At 48.2% G+C, this 22,730-nt stretch overlaps 1 protein-coding gene across 1 annotated transcript; it reads right to left on the bottom strand.

Annotated features, from left to right (window-relative positions):
* Nucleotides 1-2,360: 2,360 nt before the first annotated feature.
* LOC149348565 (uncharacterized) lies at nucleotides 2,361-15,246 on the bottom strand. The gene is made up of 11 exons (XM_089541798.1): nucleotides 15,242-15,246; nucleotides 14,790-14,911; nucleotides 12,695-12,727; nucleotides 11,141-11,176; nucleotides 9,238-9,408; nucleotides 8,344-8,543; nucleotides 7,181-7,275; nucleotides 6,248-6,365; nucleotides 4,675-4,821; nucleotides 3,759-3,872; nucleotides 2,361-2,516 (listed from the first exon to the last, which is right to left on the bottom strand). Exons 1-11 carry the CDS (start codon nucleotides 15,244-15,246, stop codon nucleotides 2,361-2,363), a joined length of 1,197 nt encoding a protein of 398 aa, XP_089397924.1.
* Nucleotides 15,247-22,730: the final 7,484 nt, after the last annotated feature.

Below are 22,730 nucleotides of genomic sequence, written 5' to 3'. Positions count from 1 at the left end.
GATTTGAATGCTACTTAAAACCGCCTTAATACCTTGACTCGTGTTGTGTTGCTCAACAGACCAGATATTAGTGTTACCACAGTGTTTAAGACAACACAAAACTCGCTACATCGCCTTATTGTTTCATTCAAATGTTTTCTTTGTGTCCATGTTGCCTCCAGAGGACTGGAGTAAGGTCACAAGGGCAGATTGGCATGTGCTGCGGGGACGAGTGCTGTGCGAATGGAACCTGCAAGAGCCAAATGGTGAAATGCGAACTGAAAGAGAAGGTTCAACTTGCGGTGGCCGGGGCTCAACATCGCCAATAATTTTTTTCTTCGCGCAAAATGTACAACAATTTTCACAGATTATGCCATGCGTCGAAATGTGGTGTTACGTTGACTGGTTAATGATTGTAGAGTAGTGCAGATGTACTATACCAAAATAAATGTAGAGTTCATGTGCACGAGGCTCACTTCCGGAGCTGAATTTAAACGCGTAAGGAGCAGATGATGAAGATTTGTCGCGAATGCTTTCACCACCAGTCTTCTACTAACTACCAGTCTTCAAGCAATAAAATTTCGAATAACATTTCTGATTTATCGGCATTTCTTTACTGCTGACTCCTACGTTCTAGAAATATAGAGGCAAATATGATTTATTGAGAAATATATGAATATCGCGTCATTGAAATGAAATGCGAGCATGAATTTTCAACGCTGAAAACAATAAAACCGAACACGCATAGTCAAGCACATGAATAATTCAATGGAGAATGAAAACTTTTTCTACTCAAGTAGCAGTACAGCCGTTGAATTTTTCTTTTATTCTAAGGACTAGCTTTTGCAACGAATAATATCATAGCAGGTCTTCTACTTTTCTGCCAGGCGACATATTCACTTTGATGTGAAAATGCATCATAAAGCAAAGAACAAAATGGCTTCAAATTAAAGCCCGCGCAAGAACGCCTACAAAACACTAGGCACAAGACTTTTCTAGGTTGCTCTGTGGTGTGATTCTAATTCATTCTCCTGCAAGCTTGCAGTTGCTCAATTTTTCCTGCGCACATACATTAAACAATGTATTACTTTCATGCTTTCTTATACAGAGTCTATAGCATCTATATCTGTTACCTTTGGCGAGTTTAGTTAGGGTAATATACCAGGGCTGAAAACAAGAGGAGGATATGACTGCTTACGGGCACGTGATACGCATAACTGTTTCTTATAATACTCGTACCAACGGAAGCGAACAGTAGTTGAAGGCGGGACGTGTATAATTGAGGAAATTCGCTTGCAATGGGTGACTGGCGGAGGGCGAATGAAAGAATTCGTATTGACTATCAATGGGCGAGTCCTTAATCCAGCATTAAATTCTCTTCGTAAGATTTATTAGTTTGGCTTGAAGCTTAGATTACTTCCAGCGCCTTAGAAAACAACATCAAGCGTGTCGTAATAAAATCGCTTTGGTTGCTCAGGTAACTATAATTTGTATATCTGCGCCTATTTTCGTTATTTATGTTGTCATTGTTGCCATGTATACTGCTGTGTTGTCATTGCTGTCTTGTATATTGCTATGCTTTCATTGGCAATTACTTGTACTCTCAGTCTCTTCGATTCCACCGTCAGCTGAGAGGCGAAGAGACTGAACTCAAGCAACTCAGAATATACTTCCTGAGAGAGAATCTGTTTATTGGTAGGAGGGGGTGTGGTTTATGCGAGCCTCGGGTTGGCCACTGGCAGCGGCGGGAAAAGTGAGTGGCAGAGCTATCGACCGGTCGGCAGGCCGGCAAAAACTGCAATGCCCTAAGACGGGCGTTATGAAATTGATCCGTGCGGTCAAGTGATTAAGGCTGCCATATCTCCAGCCCTTATACAAGGAGGGTTCTAACATTGGAAGGGGGAGGGATAAGGGTGCGATGCAGTTATCCCTGTGCCTGTCAGGTTTGTTGTGCGTTCTACAGCCCATTCCACTTGGCATAAAACCAAAATTCGTTATGCGGCGACTGCAACTAAGCTGAGCCGCAAATTTGAATTTCATGTCACGACGAATGAGTAGACGACTTGCGCTGAAGCAAATTACCACTTGAAGCGAATCCAGTACGGCGGCATTGCCAAATACGTTGAAGCCGTAAACCTTTTCTTGTTGCAAACATACAGAGACAAGCAGTGTTCAGCGCATTCTTGCATGTTATGCAATATAATGCCTGCAGGCAAGAGCGGCAGACAAAACTTTTATTCGCAGTAGATTTGTGTTGCCGCATTTGCAGGCCCTCATTGATGCTCGGCCTATTCGAACCGCCAGTGTGTGGAATAGATTCCCACACGACGGTTCTTCCCAGACAACGTGAGAGCCGGGAGGTGGTGAGGGCGCTGCAGTCGTCACTCCACTCTCGTCTGCGGCATGGCCGTGACGAGTTTGCGGACGACGCGCAGCAGCGGCACACTCTTCCTGGGGCAGGCGTCCTCGAAGTCGTCCCGCTCCACGTCGTAGGCGGCGACGCAGTAGCGGGGAAACTCGTGAGACAGCCGCCACAGCTGCAGGTGGGGACGCCCGACAGTTGCACGTCATTAGGCGGCGCTCAAGTGTAGACAGAGCAAAACACACTGCTGGGAAAGCTGCTGCATAGCTTGTACTAGACGAAGCGCAGCAAATGACAGCACTCGGGAGGGACAACGGGAACACGAAGCGCATGTCCCGTGGTTTCTTCTGTGTGCTGTCATTCACTGCACATCTACTAGAGTGTAGATGAAGCGTTCGGGAAAAGCCTGACAATTGCGCTTTTACTACATCATGACCATTCCCTCGGTTACATGCAATGCATAAAAAAAGGAATCTCCGAATCCCCATTTGGACCTGACCTCCGCCAACCGAGCCCAGCCTGCCCAGGCAAATTGTGCCCGGTCATCATCTCTATGCGTTAAATGTGCTGCCGAAAAGAATGTCAACTTGTAAAGTTTAGCTACGATATAATTAAGTAATTTAGTTCTTTCCTGCTGTTTCACCGCCATCACCAGCAGGGCACCTGAACGTAATTGTGATTATAACGTTCGCAGCAGAGGTGCTGGCTCTGAGTCGCATGCGCCTCGCAATCTTTTGGCCTTAGCAGTGTAATGTAGTTCGGTAGATGACGCACTAAGGTAACTAAAAAGACAAAGTACGTTCAACATTTCTCTTTAACCTGAAGAACAGCGCGAACTTGGACGAGGGCTGAAGGAAGACACACAGACGGGCGCTGTTCTTCAGGAAAATGTACCAACTCGCCCAAGCATCCGTTTTAACGTTACACATTTAGTCATGGTAAAATTGGAACGGACAGTTAACCTCCGCCTTAAAGGTATGAAGCGATAGCGTTAGTGTGTTAATGCCCATATATGCGGAATTGGTCACTCCCTAATTTACATTCACAGATCCCTGGGAGTCCTCACACCCCTCCTGGCGCAGTGGTGCAGCGGTTAAGCGATGAGCCACTGCTCTGCGATGGCAGGCGTTCCCCGCGGTGGAAATTGTGCGGCCCGGGTTGCTCGAGGGACCAATCATTAATTTAACTGCTACCCGCCGTGGTGGACAGTTCTCTCCCTATCTCGTGGACACAGGTTGTGATGATGCTGCAAGGTCACGTGACCTAGGTGTCACGCCTGTCCCCTAGGTTGCTCTCTGAGGGCCACATGCCAAGAGCCATGCCCGTGATTTTTCTCTCACTACGCAGACACCGGGTTTTCAAGAGAACTGTGCCTTTAACGTTAAAAGCTACCCGAGCGCTTTGTCCCATTGCTTACCTTGTGGGTGACGGTCTGCTTGTTGTCATATGCGTAATAGATGGTCCGGTTTTCCCGGAATCGTGACACGGCCTTCCAGTCCACGCCTTTCTCCATGGACGTCTGCTGGCAGGGCTGCGAAAGAGTTTGTTGAAATGAGAACGTAAATATTATGACGCAGGCAGATTTTCCTAATTAGATAATTGGTGACGCCAGTACTAACATTCAGCTTGAGGTTAAGATCGGACCATCGTCCCGGTAGTCTCATTTGTGATTACGAACTAGTCAGAAGTTCAGGACAGGGATTGAGGAGCCTGAATCTTGATCAGGCCTTCTGCGACGAAAGTAAATGTGGCGCCGCTTCCATCTCTTGGCTGGTGGTAAGCGCCTGAAGTCTTCTATCCACTCTGAATTAATTTCGCAGCTAAGACCTTCGCAGTCCAAAAAAAGAAAAAAATGTGGACAACTAATTACTATTAGCCGTGACAATTCGATAGAATAAGTACCTCGTTGTGAGCTGCTATGCAGTACTAAAGTAGCTGTTTGGGCTTTTTGGATGCAGGACAACACATCTACAAATGGACAAGAGGATTTCCCTATCTCCACCTTGCCACCTGCAAACCGTGGCAGGTGGCAGGTCAGGGCTAGATCTCCCATGCTCTAAGCTTCACACGTGACAGGGTCCTTCCCTTGGTAGCCATCCATTGGTCTCCCTTCTCTAGAATAGGAGAAGGGATTTCGCTTCGTCCATACTGCCACCTCCCATCCAAACTGTGCCAGGTCGCAGCTGGCGCATATGTGTACCACCGATAACATGCGGCACATCCGTGCACCAGCCGCGTCACCTGCCAGTTGTCAGGTGGCAAAGTGCGACACCGCCGGTGTTTGTGGGTCATGGGTCTCATTCAAGGACAAAAGGAAGGAACCGCCCTCGTACCTCCTTGAGGCCCGTGTAGGAGTAGCCGAGCATGGCGTTCTTCACGGGGCCCTTGCGCGCCTTGATGACGGCCATGGAGAAAGTGAAGCAAACGTTGTCGGCGTGCAGGTGGCGCCGCCACGGGTGCACCTGCCACAGCCGCTGTCGCTGCATATGCATAGGACGTAAGCGTTGGTTTATTGGGGCAACAGGGTTGGTGCAGGCTTCAAGGATGCATTTCTGGGGGATCAGCATGAGTGTGCGCAGAAATATGAAGGCGCTAGACACCGCAGCGGACACGGGACAAGAAAGAAGACGACACAGGGCGGTACTTGCAACTAAAATTTTATTTGAAACTTCATGGCTTTATAAAGACAGAGGCACGTGTGATCTTACAATCAGGTAAAAAAGATGAATGAAAAGCAACAGATAGCAAAACCTAACTGACAACAATGCACAGGAAAGATATGCGCGTCACAATGTACAGAAATCAGACTTTAAAACGTTATGCAAAGCTCATCATGCGAGTCACAATCTACATAAATCAGAAGTGTTAAAAACCGTCGACCGCATATGGAAGCAGAAAAACCACAAGACAAAGGAAGAAAAAGAACGTTAAAAGGAAGCCACCCAACCTGTTACCTGTCAAGGAAACCCAGTTCTTTTTGGAGGATGGAAACCGAAGGCGAACTAACGCATTCATCCGGTTGCGAGCGCAAGATGGCAATGGCCTCCACAATCTCTCTCTTGTCCCGTGTCCGCTGCGGTGTCTAGCGCCTTCATGTCTCACCAACTGGCCTACACAGCTACCCTCCTAAGTTATGCGCAGAAATAATTAACTGTAGTTTATTGCATAACACACAGCAGCTGCCATAGTAGTCACATATATATTACTGACTAACAGTTGCATCAAAGAGGAAACTACACGTGCACCGTTTTATTTAGCCTCATTCTATGATCCATGGTCCCGCTGCTGAATGCTGAGATATCTAGGTAACGTCAACTTCGGTACCATAAAGTGCTAGGCCACAGCCTCCACGACAACGGCACATTGCACAGGGGAGTGCTACCACATAAAAAAGACGATCGAAGCCATGTTTTTAGTGTATTTATGCAGCTTCGACTTTGCCTGGTGCGCAGGGTTGACCAATTAGCCTACATATCAGACAGTTTTTCCAAAGCGGCTGATACTTTCCTAACCTTTCACAACTTTGATGATGGTATGGTATGCGACAGTTAACGTCCCATAATGACACACGGGCTATGAGGAACGCAGTGGTGGAAGGTTGCGATTAAATTTCGAAAGACTGTGGTTATTTAACATGCGCTGACTGCGCACAGCACACGGGGCGTGGTAGCCATAGTTAAAGTGGTCTACGTTACAGCGAAGGAGACTGTTGTGTCTAACATGAATGCACAATGACCTGGAACTTATGACTGTCACACCCTTTACGGTATAACGTAAGCACCCCATAGTATTTCATATGAAAATGGTAAGTCAGCAGCATCTTCGATCCCTACTCAACTTTGCCTTGCAAAGTATTTTTGTTTAATGGTCGCCGAGGGCACCTGCCGCATTGGACAGGCTACTCACCATGTACACGTCTCTGGTGTGGGACCCGGCGAAGGGCTGGTAGGGGTTTGGGAAGCGCCTGGTCTGAAGCCCCGGTATCTGCACCACTTGGGTCTGCAGGACCAGGAACTGGGGCAGCCTGCGCACACGGAAAGCGATGTGTAGAGAGGAAAAAATTGTCGGAAAGCAAGAATGTGCACCACCTCTGTGCATAGTATTCAGTGGTCGCATCGGCGCGTGGGGTCCTGCTCTTGAATGTACCTCTAGACAATCCCAGAAGCTGCATAGCAGATACGTACAGCGAAACTGCGTGCGCAAGTAGACTCAGAGGTTCTCATAGCTTCTGCGTTCAGCTAAGACGTGTGTGCAGAGTTTCCTGAATGGGAAAGCGCAAATGTTTTTGATAGCAGTGCTCAGCCACGCTTTCAACAACGCGATTCAGGCTATCCTGAAATAAAATACTGCTTAGAGAATGCATAGTTTCTTAAGCGAATTCAGGATGGCGCAGTCTGGTGAATGAAATGCGAATGACTATTCTGTTTGTCATACCAGTCACCACTAAAATACCGCGGAAAGCATCGTTTTGCAGCGATCTTTCTCTGGTTTATACTGTCCTGGTAATCGGTTCTGGGCTTAGAGGAGGATACTTGCTTTATATGACATCACTAGACAGAGTGTACAGCAAGCCTATTCACAAGTCGGCCAAAATCACAGTGAGCCGGGAAAGCGCTACACTTAAGACCTGCTGAGCGCTGTCAGCAGTACAAATTAACCCGCGTTCTCTTTTGTGTGCATAGTACTTGACTGCAAAGGCTTTGCTTCGTTAGTAAAGGCAAGGGCATCTGCAATACTCAACCATGCAACAGCAGCTCGAGTTAGATTGTACTGTACCAAAATGTAATGGGCGCAGTTTTAAGGATCCAGAATGGCTGTGCGGCAGAATGAGCCACTTGCCTGGCCAGCCGCTCGAAGAGTCCCCTGGTGAGGTCCACCGCCCTCTCCACTCTGATGATGAGGCTGGCGTTGTTCTTCATGCGCTGCACAAAAGCCTGCGACACACGCGACGCAAGTTAGTGAAACACGATCTCTGACGACAAGACTGCAATAATGAAAGATACTGTAGTTTGCAGACTACTGAGGGAGCTACACTTGAAAGCGCCACGTTATCGGCGCCAGTGAAAACAGGAGGTGTGGGGTAAGTAGATCACCCGCGCAGGATATAATAGCAGACAAAAAAAGACATATTTCTCTAATGGATCTAATGGAGACTTGGGGGCACCACCTGGCTTTGCATATCACCGCGCCTTCATGCATGTCCAGACGATAACAGTGGCATGTAGCGTACAAGACTGAGCGCCACTTGATCAGAGGGTCCAGCGATTTGATTACACAAAAACTCCGACACAATAAAACAGTCATCATAAGCTTTCTCACTGCTTGAGGTAGCAGCGGTCATCAGCGTCTATTTAGTTTAGCTGTGTACAGGCCGCCAGCTGTATCTGCAGGTTTAAAAACGTCCAGAGGTACGTAAAGAAATTGAAGCCTCCTTGTGATTCTTATTGCTGTCAGGAACCCGGTCCCTAAATGTCAGAGAACACTACGTCTCTTGCGGCTCTTGTGTCAAATCGCTTCCCTTCCTCCCCTTTAGTAAGCCGTTTGACTTACAAAATGTTGGCCAGGATATGAGCATACACGAATTCAGCTTAGAGTTTAAATTGTAATAATTTTACGCGCTCTAGAATGCTTTAAAAGGCCTTTCGAGCGGTTATTTTAACACCCCCCCCCCCATCCCCGTCGTGTGTAGCAGAAGCCTGCCGTTAGCGGGTTCACGAAAATAGACCTCCGGTTGGCGAGGTACAAGCACGAGAAGACAGGGTAGGGAACTTTTTAGTTCTAAAGCACGGTATGCTGCCTTATCGAAAGCACAATCTTAAGGGTATTGCACGCGCAACTGTAGCTTTCAGAACGTTACGCTGTGAGGAAAATTTGACGCAACAGAAACAGAAGATTTAACAGGTGATTTGTTTACGGCCGCTTAAATCTCGACCCTCACTGCACTCGAATGTGAGTTGCTTTCGGCAGCCCCACAATGCGGTGCCAGTTAGTTCCCGACGCACCTGGCAGAAGCGGATGAACTTGGCGCTCTCCAGGTGGCTCCCCATGACCAGCTCGACACCGCGCAGCTTGAAGTAGCGCAGGTAGACGACCAGCGCGTGCAGGACGTCTCCCTCGTTCCAGGAGGCGGCCTTCCACCGGAACGACAGGAACCGCTCGTGATTTTTCTTCAGGCCGCTGAACACACTGTAGCCGTCGCGGTCTGCGGATTTCGGGCAGCCGTCTCTCTTTGCCATTTGGCTTCTCAAAGAGGCAATCGCTGAAAGCTATACCCCAGATAGCCCGTAGAGTCCACCAAGCTAACCAACGCGTTCTTCAGTAGGTTGGTCTGCCTGAATTGGGCTTATAGCATGCCCACGGTTATATTCCAGTCTTAACATGACCCCCGCAGAGCGGTCTGTCCTGGAGATAGCGGAAACACTTGAGCTAACAATGAAGAGCCGCGGAAATATATAAAGAAGCATTGCACAGCACTGCTTAAAACGGGTGCCAGGGAAGAAACGGGTGCATGTGTGCTGAATTTCAAAAGCGTGGTTAATTAAATAGCACCTTTTTTGATGGGCGACTGGGTAATGTGCACGAACATAATTATGCCTGCTTGGCCGGCCTAGATACTGAGAACGGAGTATAGGATGGACGTTGCTTGAGAGCTAATTTCACTGACGTCACAGGCGGCATCTACCAATACTAGATGGGAAAAATATTGAATCGAGGAAAGAATCCTTATAAAAATATAAAAGAAGTTTTTGCAAGTTCTAATCTCACTTATCTACACCTGAGAATTAATACATTGAAGTATACATTTAATTAAGAGTAATTGCGTTGTTCTCAAACTACTTATCAGTGAATTAAACTACCCGTGGACTGTGGATGATACAGTAGCCGAGGCCCTATACCTTGTATGTTGACGTATGGCTTCCCGCTGTTCGCAGTGCGCTCGATGGCCATCGGTCCGGTGTAGATGACGTGTGTGCAGTGGGTGTCCAGGGCCTCCCCCAGCCCTGGGGCTCCCCGACCGTTGGTGGCGCACAGCAGCACGTTGGGCGTCACCTTGATCGGGGAGTCGTCTGCGACCGCAGAGGAAGGAAAAGATTGCCACCGTTAAGCTTGTAGCTTGACGCGATTAATTAATCGAAAAGCAACTGTTCGGATCAATACTTAGGGTAAACCATAGGCCTTGCATCGATAGGACGAAAGAGTGTTGCCTGTTGACACTTTAGCTCCCGGGTCACGAGCTAATTTGTAGTCGGCCGCGAAGCACTGTTGAGACGGTGCCGTGTCCACAATGAAAAATATGCGCCACTAATTTGTACCGCATATGTAAATGTATTTTAAATGCACGCCACAGCCGATATGGACTCACGGTAACTAGTACATCACCGACATACAGTTATTCCACCGTTCACCACCTGCTGCTAAATGCTTGTGACATCATGCCAGGTGCGGACGAAGAGCGGACTGCCCATTCCCTATAGCAGATATATAACAGCTCCTAGCCAAAAAACTGTGCTCGAGACATCTTTAAATCTTCGGCCATCGTAGTGTATTTATTGCCCGGACCACGACTACAAAACAGCACCAGCGCAGATCGAAGGCCGTCGATACCGATACCAGTGACCATTGAGCTCTGCGGAGCCTCCAGATATCAATGGAAATGGTCCGTTCGTATTAAGCTATATCTAATTCTTACTGTGCTGCCCATAGTTTGCATTCGTATACATTAGCATCGTATACATTATCAAGGCGAAACAGCGCTAAGTACCTCCTCCCGGTGTCTGTGCTCTGTTTTACATTTTTATGTCAAACTGAACTACCCAAGTGTGTGTTGTATTTATAACGCTGTATACTCGGCTGCTGATGACTCCGATGCCACTGAGCTTTCATGGCCTCCGCACAGGCAGCAGCGGTGTCGTTGTTTATGAACAACCTTACCACATTGCTTTTTTTATTGTTGAGCACCCTCAAGGACTTCGACTACAGAAAAGCACAATTTCAAATGCGTCTACCATGCCATAAAAATTCATGACTTACAGCGGAGGAGAGTAAGAAAATTGGGACTAAAGATTATCGATATCGTTCGTCCCTCAGTTCGTCTATTTGCTACCGAGTGCTAAACATGTAGTCCTTGAGCCGCCCCCTCAGTTCGTCTATTTGCTACCGAGTGCTAAACATGTAGTCCTTGAGCCGCCCCCTCAGTTCGTCTATTTGCTACCGAGTGCTAAACATGTAGTCCTTGAGCCGCCCCCTCAGTTCGTCTATTTGCTACCCAGTGCTAAACATGTAGTCCTTGAGCCGCCCCCTCAGTTCGTCTATTTGCTACCCAGTGCTAAACATGTAGTCCTTGAGCCGCCCCCTCAGTTCGTCTATTTCCTACCGAGTGCTAAACGTGTCCTTGAACCGCCGCGGTGGCTCAGTGGTTATAGCGCTCGGCTGCTGAACCGAAGGACGCGGGTTCGATCCCGGCCGCGGTGGTTGAATTTCGGCGGAGGCAAAATTCTCGAGGCCCGTGTACTGTACGATGTCAGTGCACGTTAAAGAACCCCAGGTGGTCGAAATTTCCGGAGCCATTCAACTACGGCGTCCCTCATAGCCTGAGTCGCTTTGGGTCGTTAAACCCCAATAAACCATAAACCATTCGCACTAAGTCTTTCAACTGCATAAACTTCGTGTGCACTACTAACGGTCGCCGTTACTCCCAGAGCAACGAAAAATCACTTAGAGTGTATAGTCCAGGACGGTTTCGTTTATCGAAGATTAAGCACGTATCTGTGCCCAGGAACCTGAGGCAAAGGCACTTACAGTAGGTCACCCACTTGCTTCCATGCCTCGGCGCGTCTGAAAATGTGCGGAGAGATGAAAAACCTATGTGCAAACGGTGGTGACTTTTGCAAAAACAAAACAACCATAGACAAATTGCTGAATTAAGGGTGATCGAATTATTGGAGCAAGCCGCAAGGAAATGAATTGGACTAGGAAAAATGGAGTTAACGGAACAACCCTCGCGCTTGATACGTCACGAGCATTACCTATGCATTGTAGTACCCATTCTGTGCTGGCTCAGCGAGAATGCCAGGTTCGATTTTGAACATTTCAGTCATTTAAAAAACGATGTCGTTAGTATTTCAGTGCGTTTATCCATGTGACGCGCGTCCTAGGCTACTGTGCGGTCGTAGCAACGTCGCAAACGCCATTGCTTTCGGCAGCGCAGCGATTTTGAGGTATCGTTTTCCTGGCTTTGTGTTTCGAATACTTTTTACTTCAGTATAAAAAAATTTTATAAGTTCTGTTAAAGGAAATCTATTATATTGAAAAGAGTTTATAGTTGCGAAAAACTGCCTATTATGATGAACCGCTTGAAGTAACATCATGAGACCCTGAACTCTGAAACACAACCGAATTCCCCAAATGCAATACCCATTGGCATGTTCACTCTTATCGCTTATTTCCGAGACTAATGCTTGTTTGGTTATTCCCATTGTTATCGAGGAATCACAGACGGCAGCTGCCAATGGTTCTTTGTTCGCAACTTCAAACAGAGGAAGAAGCACTGGGAAACTGAGAGTGGTTATGACCAGAGATGTCGTCGAGCGTTAATACACCCATAGTCCAGCCATTCAGATCATGGATCATAATGTGAAATAACCCAATGGATTTGTATTGAAGCTCATGCAAGAATGTCAGCAAAAGCCTAAGTACAAGACTATTAACGGTGTCTTTGCGGTGCCTTTCTATACTGCTCTCTCCCCCACGCCTGTAGTGGGTCAATTTTTTTTTCGAAATCCATAACGTAAATTATATAATGTTTTCTTATTTTCTCATACAGCGTTCACATCCGTTATATTTATGACATGCTTAGCTAGAATGGTTGTACGACGGCTGAAATCAACAGGTGGTAATTATCTCGCTTACGAAGCCGCTATGCACTAAATGCATAAATGGCACTGATAATACAATGGACGGGAAATGTATATTTGAAGGCGAAGGGAGGGGAAATGTAATTAGATATTTTGGTGGCATTGGCCGATCGATGGCGGGTGCGACAAAGTGCTATACATGAAAAATCAATGGTCGAGTTGACAGCCGCACAAGAACTTTGGTTGCCAACGCTGAATAAGTTGGCATGAAGCTTAGCTCAGTTCGTAAGCCTTGAGAAAACAAAAGCAAGTCACGAATTATAAAACCGCACAAGGTGGCCAGGAATTGAAATGCATCAGTTTTCAATTATTTTTATTATTTATGCCGCAGTAACGCATGTTGGCGGGCTAGTTGGTTTTGCGCTTTTGAGAAAGACATGGCACTACACTGAGCCCTAACTTGAACAACAAGCGCTGCCATGTTGTCGTTTCAATTTACCTGTGTTCACCTCCCCTTCTATTTCTCTGTGAGCTGAAATGGGAAGAAAAATGGCACTTATTTTACACTTATTCAGGAACAGCTGCTAAATTCAAGCAACACAGATCACAGTTTGATAGTAGATCTGTCTATAGTTTTGAGGCGGGGTGGCCTGTAGCATATTGCGTTACTTGAACTGTGACGTGGCGATACACCTACAGATAACCTTTCATATAACGGATGAACAGAAAAGAGGTACAAATTAGACTGAATTCCGTAGAGGCCCTTTCATTTAAAGCTGTGCTCCAGGTAAAACAACCCATCCGAAGAGAAAGAACACGACGTGTATTAAGTTCCTCATCCAAAGTTGCGAACACTGGAGTTCCAGGTGATCAGTTTCTACTGCCGCAGTGAAGTCAGACTAAGGAGTCATATTTCAGCCTCATAAGAAGCACAGTGATATCGGGGCCGTTATTTCTGCAAATTAAAGAAGTACACTTCACTGAATTAAGTTGAAGAGGCCGGCGGTGGCAGACCTTTTCATTAAGGAATAAAGCTACAACGCGCAAACTACCGCACTCAAATTATTCCAGATACTCTGAAGGTATAAAAAAATATGATATGATGGTTTCTTCTTTCAAGCAGTAATCTACTTCGGCGGAGAATTTCTCAGGCTTTCTCTACGGGTTTTTCTTTTTTTTTTAAAGTAAAGACGAGTAAGCGCTAACCGTTCTATGCACAACTTACTGAGCGGAGCATCTGACGAGGCAGGCTTCGCGAAGCGAAGGGGCGGTGCTGGAAAAGAAGAGCACGAAATATATTTTTGCATATAATAGAGCGAGGTGTTTCCAGGTTAAAAGGTCTTGAACTGTCGAGTGGAGAGTGTCGTTCAAGGCGCTTTGTGAAAACGGGATGGATGGCTACGTTCGCCATAACTGACTAAAGCACACCAGAAGTGACCAAATACCCCGTTCACATGTGTTACTGCCAACCCTGTTCAATGTAGTGATACATCAGAGAAGCGATAGAGAAGCGATAGCGATAGCTAGAGAGAAGCGATAATGTGCCTGAATGCACACTGCAGTCGCAGTATGTCTGTGTACGGGTGCATGGCCCCGCCAATCTTTGGCTTTGTCTAATACTGATCACAGAATTAACTTTTTTTTTTGCTTCCTCTTGGCCTGTAACACTCTACTAAGCAGACCTGTGAAATCCTGCTGTTTCGTTCGTTACTGCTATTACACATTATCTGAATGTTTATGTAATTTTGTTCGTGTGCTGTTTTTCTTCTGTATCGTACGCAATTTCCGCTATAGCGGATAATCTCCCGTCATTACAGGCACCATCCCCACCACGTCCTTGATGCCGGCTCGTAACTAAACTGAATGTCTCCCACCTATCCCAGTATTTCAGTCCGAATAACGCAGCGTTGTACATGTGTCTTTTTGTCTCAGTTTATCGCTCATGCAAAAACAACCAGGCCGAAAAGCTGAAACCACAATTTCGCGATTAGGATTAAAATTGCTGTGAGAGTACTCACGTGCGGACATCGGGGAACCTGCAATCGAATAAATACACTGTTGACAAAGAAGAATTGCTTTACAAGGCACACACGAAAAATCGATAAATAGAAGGTTGGGGCAGAATGGGAAGAAGAATTCTAGCTATAACGCAGGGGTTTTTGAACATTGGTAGATGGAACCTAAAGGCTGTGTCTTTATGGCAAAGAATTTGTGCTTGCTGAAGTTCATCGGGGCTCAGAGAAAGGGTAGTTCGCTGATGCCTCATCCGACACTGTGCCAACATCCAAACACATGGCGATGGTGATTGCCGAGTAGACCAAAACAGTCGCGGTTTATGACTACCTTTCCTTGCCGGAAGCATATCATGTGGCGATCGGCTAAAGGGAAATAGTTATGCTCTGGTATTCTTGGGCAGTGGTAGGAGACACAATCATCCTTTGACTACGAGAAAGAGGTGGAGCTATTGTCGACATCGTCAATGCGAGGCTGATGCTGCCTACACCTTCACCACCAGTACAAGGCCAGGCCGTTAACATAGTCGTTATAAGCGGTATTGATACGACGAAGGTTGATGCATAACGGCGTCGACGTACCAGCATACATGAAGAACACAGTGACGGCGATGCTCAGCAGCAGAAAGGTGGCCAGCGCGGCGGCGGTCATCCACCGCAGTCGGGACTCGGCGCTGAGCTGGGGATCTTTCTCGGCGTAAGGCCTGCGATTCGAACGCCGACCATATGTTTCACTAGCGTTTCGTGATATATGCCGACCTCTCAGCCTAAAGCTTGCGGTCTCCGAGCGCAATCGCACGACCTGCGAAGGATGGCTCTGAGTCCTTCGCAAACTATCACCTGCGAAGGAGTGGGAATGGTCAGGAAAACGTCCGTGATCCCCCCGTGATCGGCACATGCCGCTCCTTTACTTCGTTTTACCTTCTCATTACATTATTCCGAGTTGCTTCACTTCGCCCTTACCACCCTTCGCACTCCTTCGCAACCAAGCATCTGTGCCTGTGCGTGCGTGTTACATCACGACGAGCACTTACCTCATGTCTGGCAGTAACCGTGTGGAGATACGTAAGCCGGTAGTTTCTTCTTGACGAAGCTGTCGGGAGAACAGGTCACTATTAGTACTTTTTATTTTTGTTTTCCTCGGCCTAGAAGTCCCTCCGTTAGATATTTCGAGTTTCCAGTTTATTTTATTTACATCATAGATGTGGGTAGGTCAGGGTAAAAAGTGACCGCAGATCACTTAAGGGACCCCCAGAGCCCCTTTACATAGCGTACAGCAGGAAATATGAGTATTTTGCAAAGAATTGCAAACATCGGAAGATCGGTTAACACTATAGAAAAAACTTTTTACACAGACATAGAGATACATACAAAATATTTTATACATCATCGTTTATATACTTAACGTTTTGCTGCTATATGAAGGCAGGTTTAATTTCGCGCAAGCTCTTTTTGAAATATCGACATTCATAGACTGTAATTGGTTTAATAAGTGTGGCATATTGTAACGTAACATCTGATGAGATGAGGCTGAAAAACCCTGTAATGTTTTTTGTCAACATGCACACAAAAAACAAAGTATGCATTCCCAAACTTTTCGCTACGACGTCTAGAATAACTGACGTCCCGATTAGTGCTACGTTGTCCTATTCCAGAACTTTACAAGTAACGTTAGGAGGGTGAATTATTGCTTTCAGCTGTGTACTACAGCAGTGCTGTAAAATGATTACCACGTCTGAGAACAAAGTATATGCTGCGTGGACACATTTTGATTGGCACATTGCGGTGGATTTAAATCATCTTTCAGGAAACACGTAGTGATCCTTCCTAAACACATCAAAAACATCGGAGAGTAAATGGCCTGTGCTCCTCGTGCAGTTCGCTCTTTCACTTCAAAATAAAAAATACGCACATATGTGAGACTGTTGTGTAATTATCAGCGAGAAAAAAAAATGTCCCAGACCTGTGACCCTCTTCAGGGGGCGCTGGAGAGACAGGGGACCATATCATCGTCATTATCTTTACTCTAGCGGTTACGATACTTTCAGCGTCCTCCCAATACAAACTGGAAGGTTTGGTTTAGTGGGGTTTAACATCCCGAAGCAACTCAGACTATGAGGGACGCCGTAGTGGAGGGCTCCGGAAATTTCGACCACCCGGGGTTCTTTAACGTGCACTGACATCGCACAGCACACGGGCCTCTAGAATTTCGCCTTCACCGAAATTCGGCCGCCGCGGCCGGGATCGAACCCGCGTCTTTCGGGTCAGCAGCCCAGCGCCGTAAACACTGAGCCACCGCGGCGAGGCACAAACTGGAAGGCTTCAGATATAACCCTAAACCAGATTTGGTCCAGTGCCAAAGACGTCATAGACTGCTGCCCATTGCGCCTGTCCTGCGCCAAACGCGACGACCCCACACCAGCTGACTTCCTTGCAATTTCGCTGAACACCGATGTCCGCAGGTGGATGGAAGAAACCTCCGACGAGTGCTTGAACCAAACCTCACTGTGACTGAAACCCGGATGTACCGGGCACATGTCGTTTGTCGTATTGTCGTACATGTCGTATTGAAGCACTTACAGCAGTCCTTAAGCTCCGAATCTGTCTAGATTGAGGTGAGCCCTTCTCCTCACGTTCTGACACCTTTTGGTCCTGAGGGGTGCCGTGAAGACTCCACTACACAACTGAGATCCAAAAAATTCGCAGGTGCCTTAGCTCTGGCTAAGCCTGGATATACAAGCGAAAAGCTGCAGTTATGCTTCGTTTGACGTCATGGCTGTCGCAGTTCGCGCACAAGGCACTGGGAGCACCACGATAGCGGTGTAGATTTTGAGCCAACTCCCTCGCTATCACTTCTGGGTCTTCTTTTCTTCCTTCCATGGCGAATGTCTGCGCCTCTTCTACGGCCGCCGCTCACGCGTTATCGCAACGCCTGGCAAAAGAACCTTCTCTTGGGACTGCGGCGGAGACCGCGCGGCAGCGGCGAAGGGTAAAACGGTGACGAGGAGGAGAACGGAGGGGGTGGCGAGGAGGGAAAGGGCGCGCCACGGCGGCGCCCAGGGGTGGCCCACGCGAAGCGCGGTGTTGACGAGCCTAGTGCAGCTTTTCGCTTTAAAACCAGTTGCTCGGTTACTTTAGGCAAAGGGGGTACGTATATAAGCGGATCATTGCTTATTATGGAGGTTGATAGTACATACAGTGGCATATAATAACACTCGTGGAATGTTGATGGCACTCAAAATAGTAATATACAACTCTAATTTCCTATCTCATCTCTCCGGGTAGCTATCGGCTGCCTCGTCTACTGTGAACTGAAACAGCGATAGATGTGCCTTATACCTAGAGCCTTTTGTTTGAGCTGAAACCCGATTTTACCATAATCTTCCACTCCGAACACAATTCCTAAGAACTGGATTAAACCGGATTTCTTCCGCAAATTTTACTTCCAGGATTTCTTCCATAAATCCACATCGCACAGCTGAGCCTCTAGAATTTCGCCTCCATCTAAATTCATGGAAATTTTAACATGGTTGAATTCGCATGTTGAAATGAGTCTAGCGCTTTGATTCCATCCGCCTCGCGTGGCCGCGCAGAGAACCGGGCACGCAGAGACAAAGTGTCCCTATGTGGCACATTACCGCACTGTGTTTACCGGTTGACCCGACGCGGTGGCTCAGTGGTAATGGTGCTCGGCTGCTGACCCGAAAGACGCGGTTTCGATCACGGCCGCGGTGGCTAGAATTTCTTTGGAGGAGAAATTCTAGAGGCCCGTGTACTGTGCAATGTCAGTGCACGTTAAAGAACCCCAGGTGGTCGAAATTTCCGTAGCCCTCCACTACGGCGTCTCTCATAGCCTTAGTCGCTTTGGGACGTTAAACCACATAAACCAAACCAAACCACAAGACTAGAATGTAACCGAGGGTGCGGTTGCAATAGTCCTACTGCGTGAACCTCTCGTGGAGGTAAGCACGTCGTTACATTCTGTGGTTTCTTTGCACGTGAGGCAACGTCTTTAGGCTTAACAACTGAGGCTTCCGCCGCAACGACCCGAATGCGGCCTTGTTCGGTGAGCGAAGGCACAGGACAAGAAAGCTAGAGCTCGGCTGAAGTCTACCGGCCCGGAATGGTTCTGTTCACGTATCTCGGCTATCTGTTTTGACTGCTGAATGCTGGCGCGTAACGACAGTACACATGCTGTAATGACCGCCTTGAAACCCCACAGAAGCTGCGGCATTACGCTTTTTGCACGGCGCGCGTGATGTAGAGCAGCCGTGGGCGGTAACCGAGGCAAACTAAGTACAAAGGACTAGAAAGAAGCTGCTCACCGGAGCTGGTAGTCTAGGCAGGTCCGGGTCGGGCGGCGGCAGGCACGAACGGGTAGCGCGAGCGTCTTCTTTCCCTTCTTCTTTTCCTCTCGCGCCGAGGGTGGAGGCAGTGGCGACACTAGGAGGGTGCGAAGGGTGCGGTGGGGGCGGGGTGTAGCTGTAGTTCGGGGCGGGGGTGACTACGGTGGCGACTTTGCGCTTGGCACTGGAGAATTTGCTTTAACGCGATATCGTTTAGGTTGCCGTTCTGCAGAAAATCTGACGTCCTCGGTATCGTCGTCGTCCGCCTTGTGGACGAAAAATCTCGGTAGTGCCAAATGCCCAGCGTGGCAGGTTGCCACCTGCTTACCTGATTGTGAAGAAAGTGCCCACTGTGGCAGGTGGCAGTTAATTTAATGACTGGTTTCGAGTGGTCGCTCGGGGAGAGCAACCTAGGTCTCACAAGCCCTACCTGTGGCTGGGATTGAAACAGCCACTTGCAAGGGCAATAGAGCATCGCTTAACCGCTGCACCACTGTGCCAGGAGAAGTACGAGGACTCCCAGGGACCTGTGAATGTAAAGTAGAGAATAACCAATTCCACGTATAGACCTTTTTCAAATTTGCCTTTTTGAGCACAGCCATATTGCTACTAGACTGTAGCAGTAGCATTCTGATCGGTGGATTTCACTGCAGTCTCTTTTTCGGGCCTTGATGTAGACCTCTTGTGTGATAAACTTAAAGTGCTCTCATCAATGCTTGCTGCTGACCACGAACGAATATCTACTATTGTTAATCTTTTTAGTTAAGCGGGGCCTCAGCACAATTTTGCGAAGTATCCTTTCGGTCATGGTCAGCCACCAATTCTTTCTCCTCTGGTGGACACATCTGCGGTACGACCGTACCCAGCAGAGTTCGCGCCGTGCACAATTACTTATTCCCTAATAAACTCCTGTGGTCGTCTCCTCACCATCTTGGCAAGCATGGCCATTCATTCACGAACAGGCGACCCGGAATACACCAACACCCTGCTCCTGACTGAGATTCTCCCCACCACTATCCGCTCCCACCTTCACACGGACCCTGACGCTCGTCACGTGACCTCATTGCTTGCTTTATTTTAGCACAATGGCGTTAAGTCTCCAGTTGTGCAAGAAATCCGGTGTCGTAAGTGTCGTCGGCGTTGTCCGCCAAAATAGGGTGGCGAAAGGTGGACCAGGTAATCAACCCCAGGAGAAGCAAACTAGATGCGCCACCTAGGTCATGTGACCTTGGGGAGTTATCACAGCATGCCCAACGAATTGTATGTCAGAGGAAGATTGAAGTTAAAATTATGACTGATCCTGACAGATTGCAAGGAAAGAGCAGCTTGGGTCGCACAAGCCCCACTGCTGGCAGCGCCTGCCATCCCAGGGCAGTGGCACATCCTTTAACTGCTGCACCACTACGCCAGGAGTGGCATGAGGGCTCCCAGGGACCTACGAATGTAAAGTAGAGAATTACCAATTCCCTATATATGGTCATTAACTTATTAACCCTATCGTTTTATGCCCTTCAGGCGAAGTTTAAGTGTCCCCTTGAGCTTTTGCCAATGTCTACGCTTTTATACATTCCAAACTTTCTGCATAAAACAGTCTGATCTCCAAAGTTATTCCTTGAGTCGTCGTGCATTGTTCTATGTCCTCGATGAATATGTACGTACTGACCCACATAACAGTCATAAAGGAAAAAAACGTAAACCCAAAACTAAACGCTCAAATGTAGCTGTTGTATCCTTTCTTGTTTCAGTTTCGTTTCTTTCAGTGTACATATCGCCATCGTCATTCAATATGATTTCCTATATAAGTGGCTTGACTGTTCTTTAAGGAGTAGGAGTATCTGTTCTCGCTTCGGCGAGCGCGGCTTCGGCCGCTTCTTTTTGAGCAGCGTCCGCTCCGGCGGACGCAGTTGTTGCTGCGACGCGCGTCTTTTCTTTCCTTTTCTCTTTCCTCTGATCTTTTAGCTCTCGTCTATCTGCACGTGGCAGCGGTGGTGGCTTGGTTCGAGCCAGTAGCAGGCCCGTGCAATTTCCTTTTCATCCTTCTCCCAGTCACAACAACAACAACAACGAATAAAGGAGAGTGTTTCTGCATACTGCGCTTGCGTGGTCCCGTGTCATGCGTCTGGTCTGAACCAGACACCACATATTGCTCAAAGCTCGACTTAGCGTCGGCATACCACCAGCTAGAACTGACTCCGGAAAGTCGGGGACTAACCACCTTTATCACACACGAAGGATTGTTTCGTTTTAAGAGAGTGTTTCTGCATACTGCGCTTGCGTGGTCCCGTGTCATGCGTCTGGTCTGAACCAGACACCACATATTGGCGACGAGGATGAACCGCCTACGGTGCAAGGCGACACGGAGCCCTTGCAGCCACGATCTCATCGGCGGCCAGCAGTAACGCAAGAACTCCGGAGGTGCGCAAGAACGCCGGAGGTGCGCAAGAACGCCGGAGGAGCGCAAGAACGCCGGAGGAGCGCAAGAACGCCGGAGGAGCGCAAGAACTCCGGAGGAGCGCAAGAACTCCGGAGGAGCGCAAGAACGCCGGAGGAGCGCAAGAACGCCGGAGGAGCGCAAGAACGCAGATAAGTGAAATTTGCTCACACCACATATTGCGAGGATCAGTATCGGAGCCATATCACTCGGGTGTTTCCCAGCACCGCCCCCTTTCTTGCCTGCACCCGGTGACCCGGCTGTGCCTTGGCAGCAGTGGAAACGCGTATTCCTGAATTTCCTGGAGGCCATTGGCGGCGATGAACTGAAGCCGAAGCGTTGCAAGGCAATTCTGCTAAACTCGCTCGGGGTTGAAGGCCAGCGAATATTCTACAGCATCCTTGCACAAGGAGCAGACGTGACTGCGGACGCCAAGGCCGAGGACAAGGGGGACAAGAAGGAAGAGGTGGACCAGTTCAAGGACGCGCTTGCTGCACTGGATACGCATTTCGCGAGCGCTACGAATGATTTGGTGGAGCGGCGCCGGTTTCGCCAAAGACGACAACTGCCTGGTGAGACATTTCAAGCATTTACAAACAGTCTTCGGGACCTTGCGTCTACTTGCAATTTTGGCAGTGCTACCGATAGCATGATTCGAGACCAATTACTGGAAGGCACTTCGTCACGAACAACACGTGAACGCATGCTTTATGAAGGGTCTTCGCTTACATTGCAGCGTGCTGTTGACATCGGGAAGCAAATTGATCAAACACAACAAGAGCTCGGGGAATTCGCGCATAGCACTGTGAACAAGATTCAAGATGTGCGAAAAAGGTCAGACTCTGAGCAAGGAAGTTGCTACAGGTGCGGCTCGTCATCGCATATGGCTAACTCGACTGCATGTCCGGCGAGGAACAAGCGTTGCCACTCTTGTGGAAAAATTGGTCACTTTTCAAGCATGTGCAAATCGAAGAAAAAGAAATATGCCGTTCGAAAGCCCGAGAATGCCAACGCCGTCACGGTACTTCAAACCGGTGACCGTAATGCGTCGGCGAAAGATATTCGAGCCAACATTTCTATCGGGAAGATAAGATTGTCGTTGATTGTCGACACAGGCGCTACGGTTTCTTTGCTCAGTGAAGAGCACTACCACAAATATCTAGCCGACACGTACTCATTACGACCGCCGACTGCCAATTAGTGCAACTATTCCGGAGAACAAATCAAGTTAAGCGGTTGCTTTTGCTTTCTTGCTGACGTATCTTACAAGGGAAAGAGAGCCAGTGTGCTTTTTCATGTCACAACCAAGGGCACTTCGCTGCTGGGGCTTGATGCCGTTCGGAGCCTGGGAATCACTATCAACGGCTCAACCTTGAATTGCTGCCAGGTGACATGCCCTGATTCACTGCCTTCAGAATTTACGCACCAGTTTGCGCACTTGTTCACGGAACAGTTAGGGCATGTGAAAGGCTTTGTTCACCATGTTAACTGTCGTTCATCTGTGAAACCAGTCGTTGCGAAACTCCGACGCCTGCCGCTCACGCTACGGCAACAGGTATCGGTAGAGATACAACGCCTGCTGGCCGAAGATTGTGGGGATTCATGTTGCCCCTCGCCCGCCGGATGCCCCCTTCTCTCTCTCGTGGCCTACCGCGGCTCTTCCGCTGGCGGCCCCCGACATGGACGCAGCGGCGGAGGGAGCGGAGGGGAGGCGCCCGCGACTACGCGTCGTCACGTGGGCAGCCC

The sequence above is a fragment of the Amblyomma mixtum genome, chromosome 4 (assembly GCF_055824585.1).
Source record: "Amblyomma mixtum isolate Tamu chromosome 4, ASM5582458v1, whole genome shotgun sequence".
Taxonomy (NCBI): Eukaryota; Metazoa; Arthropoda; class Arachnida; order Ixodida; family Ixodidae; genus Amblyomma; species Amblyomma mixtum.
This window is presented reverse-complemented; position numbering and strand designations above follow the sequence as displayed.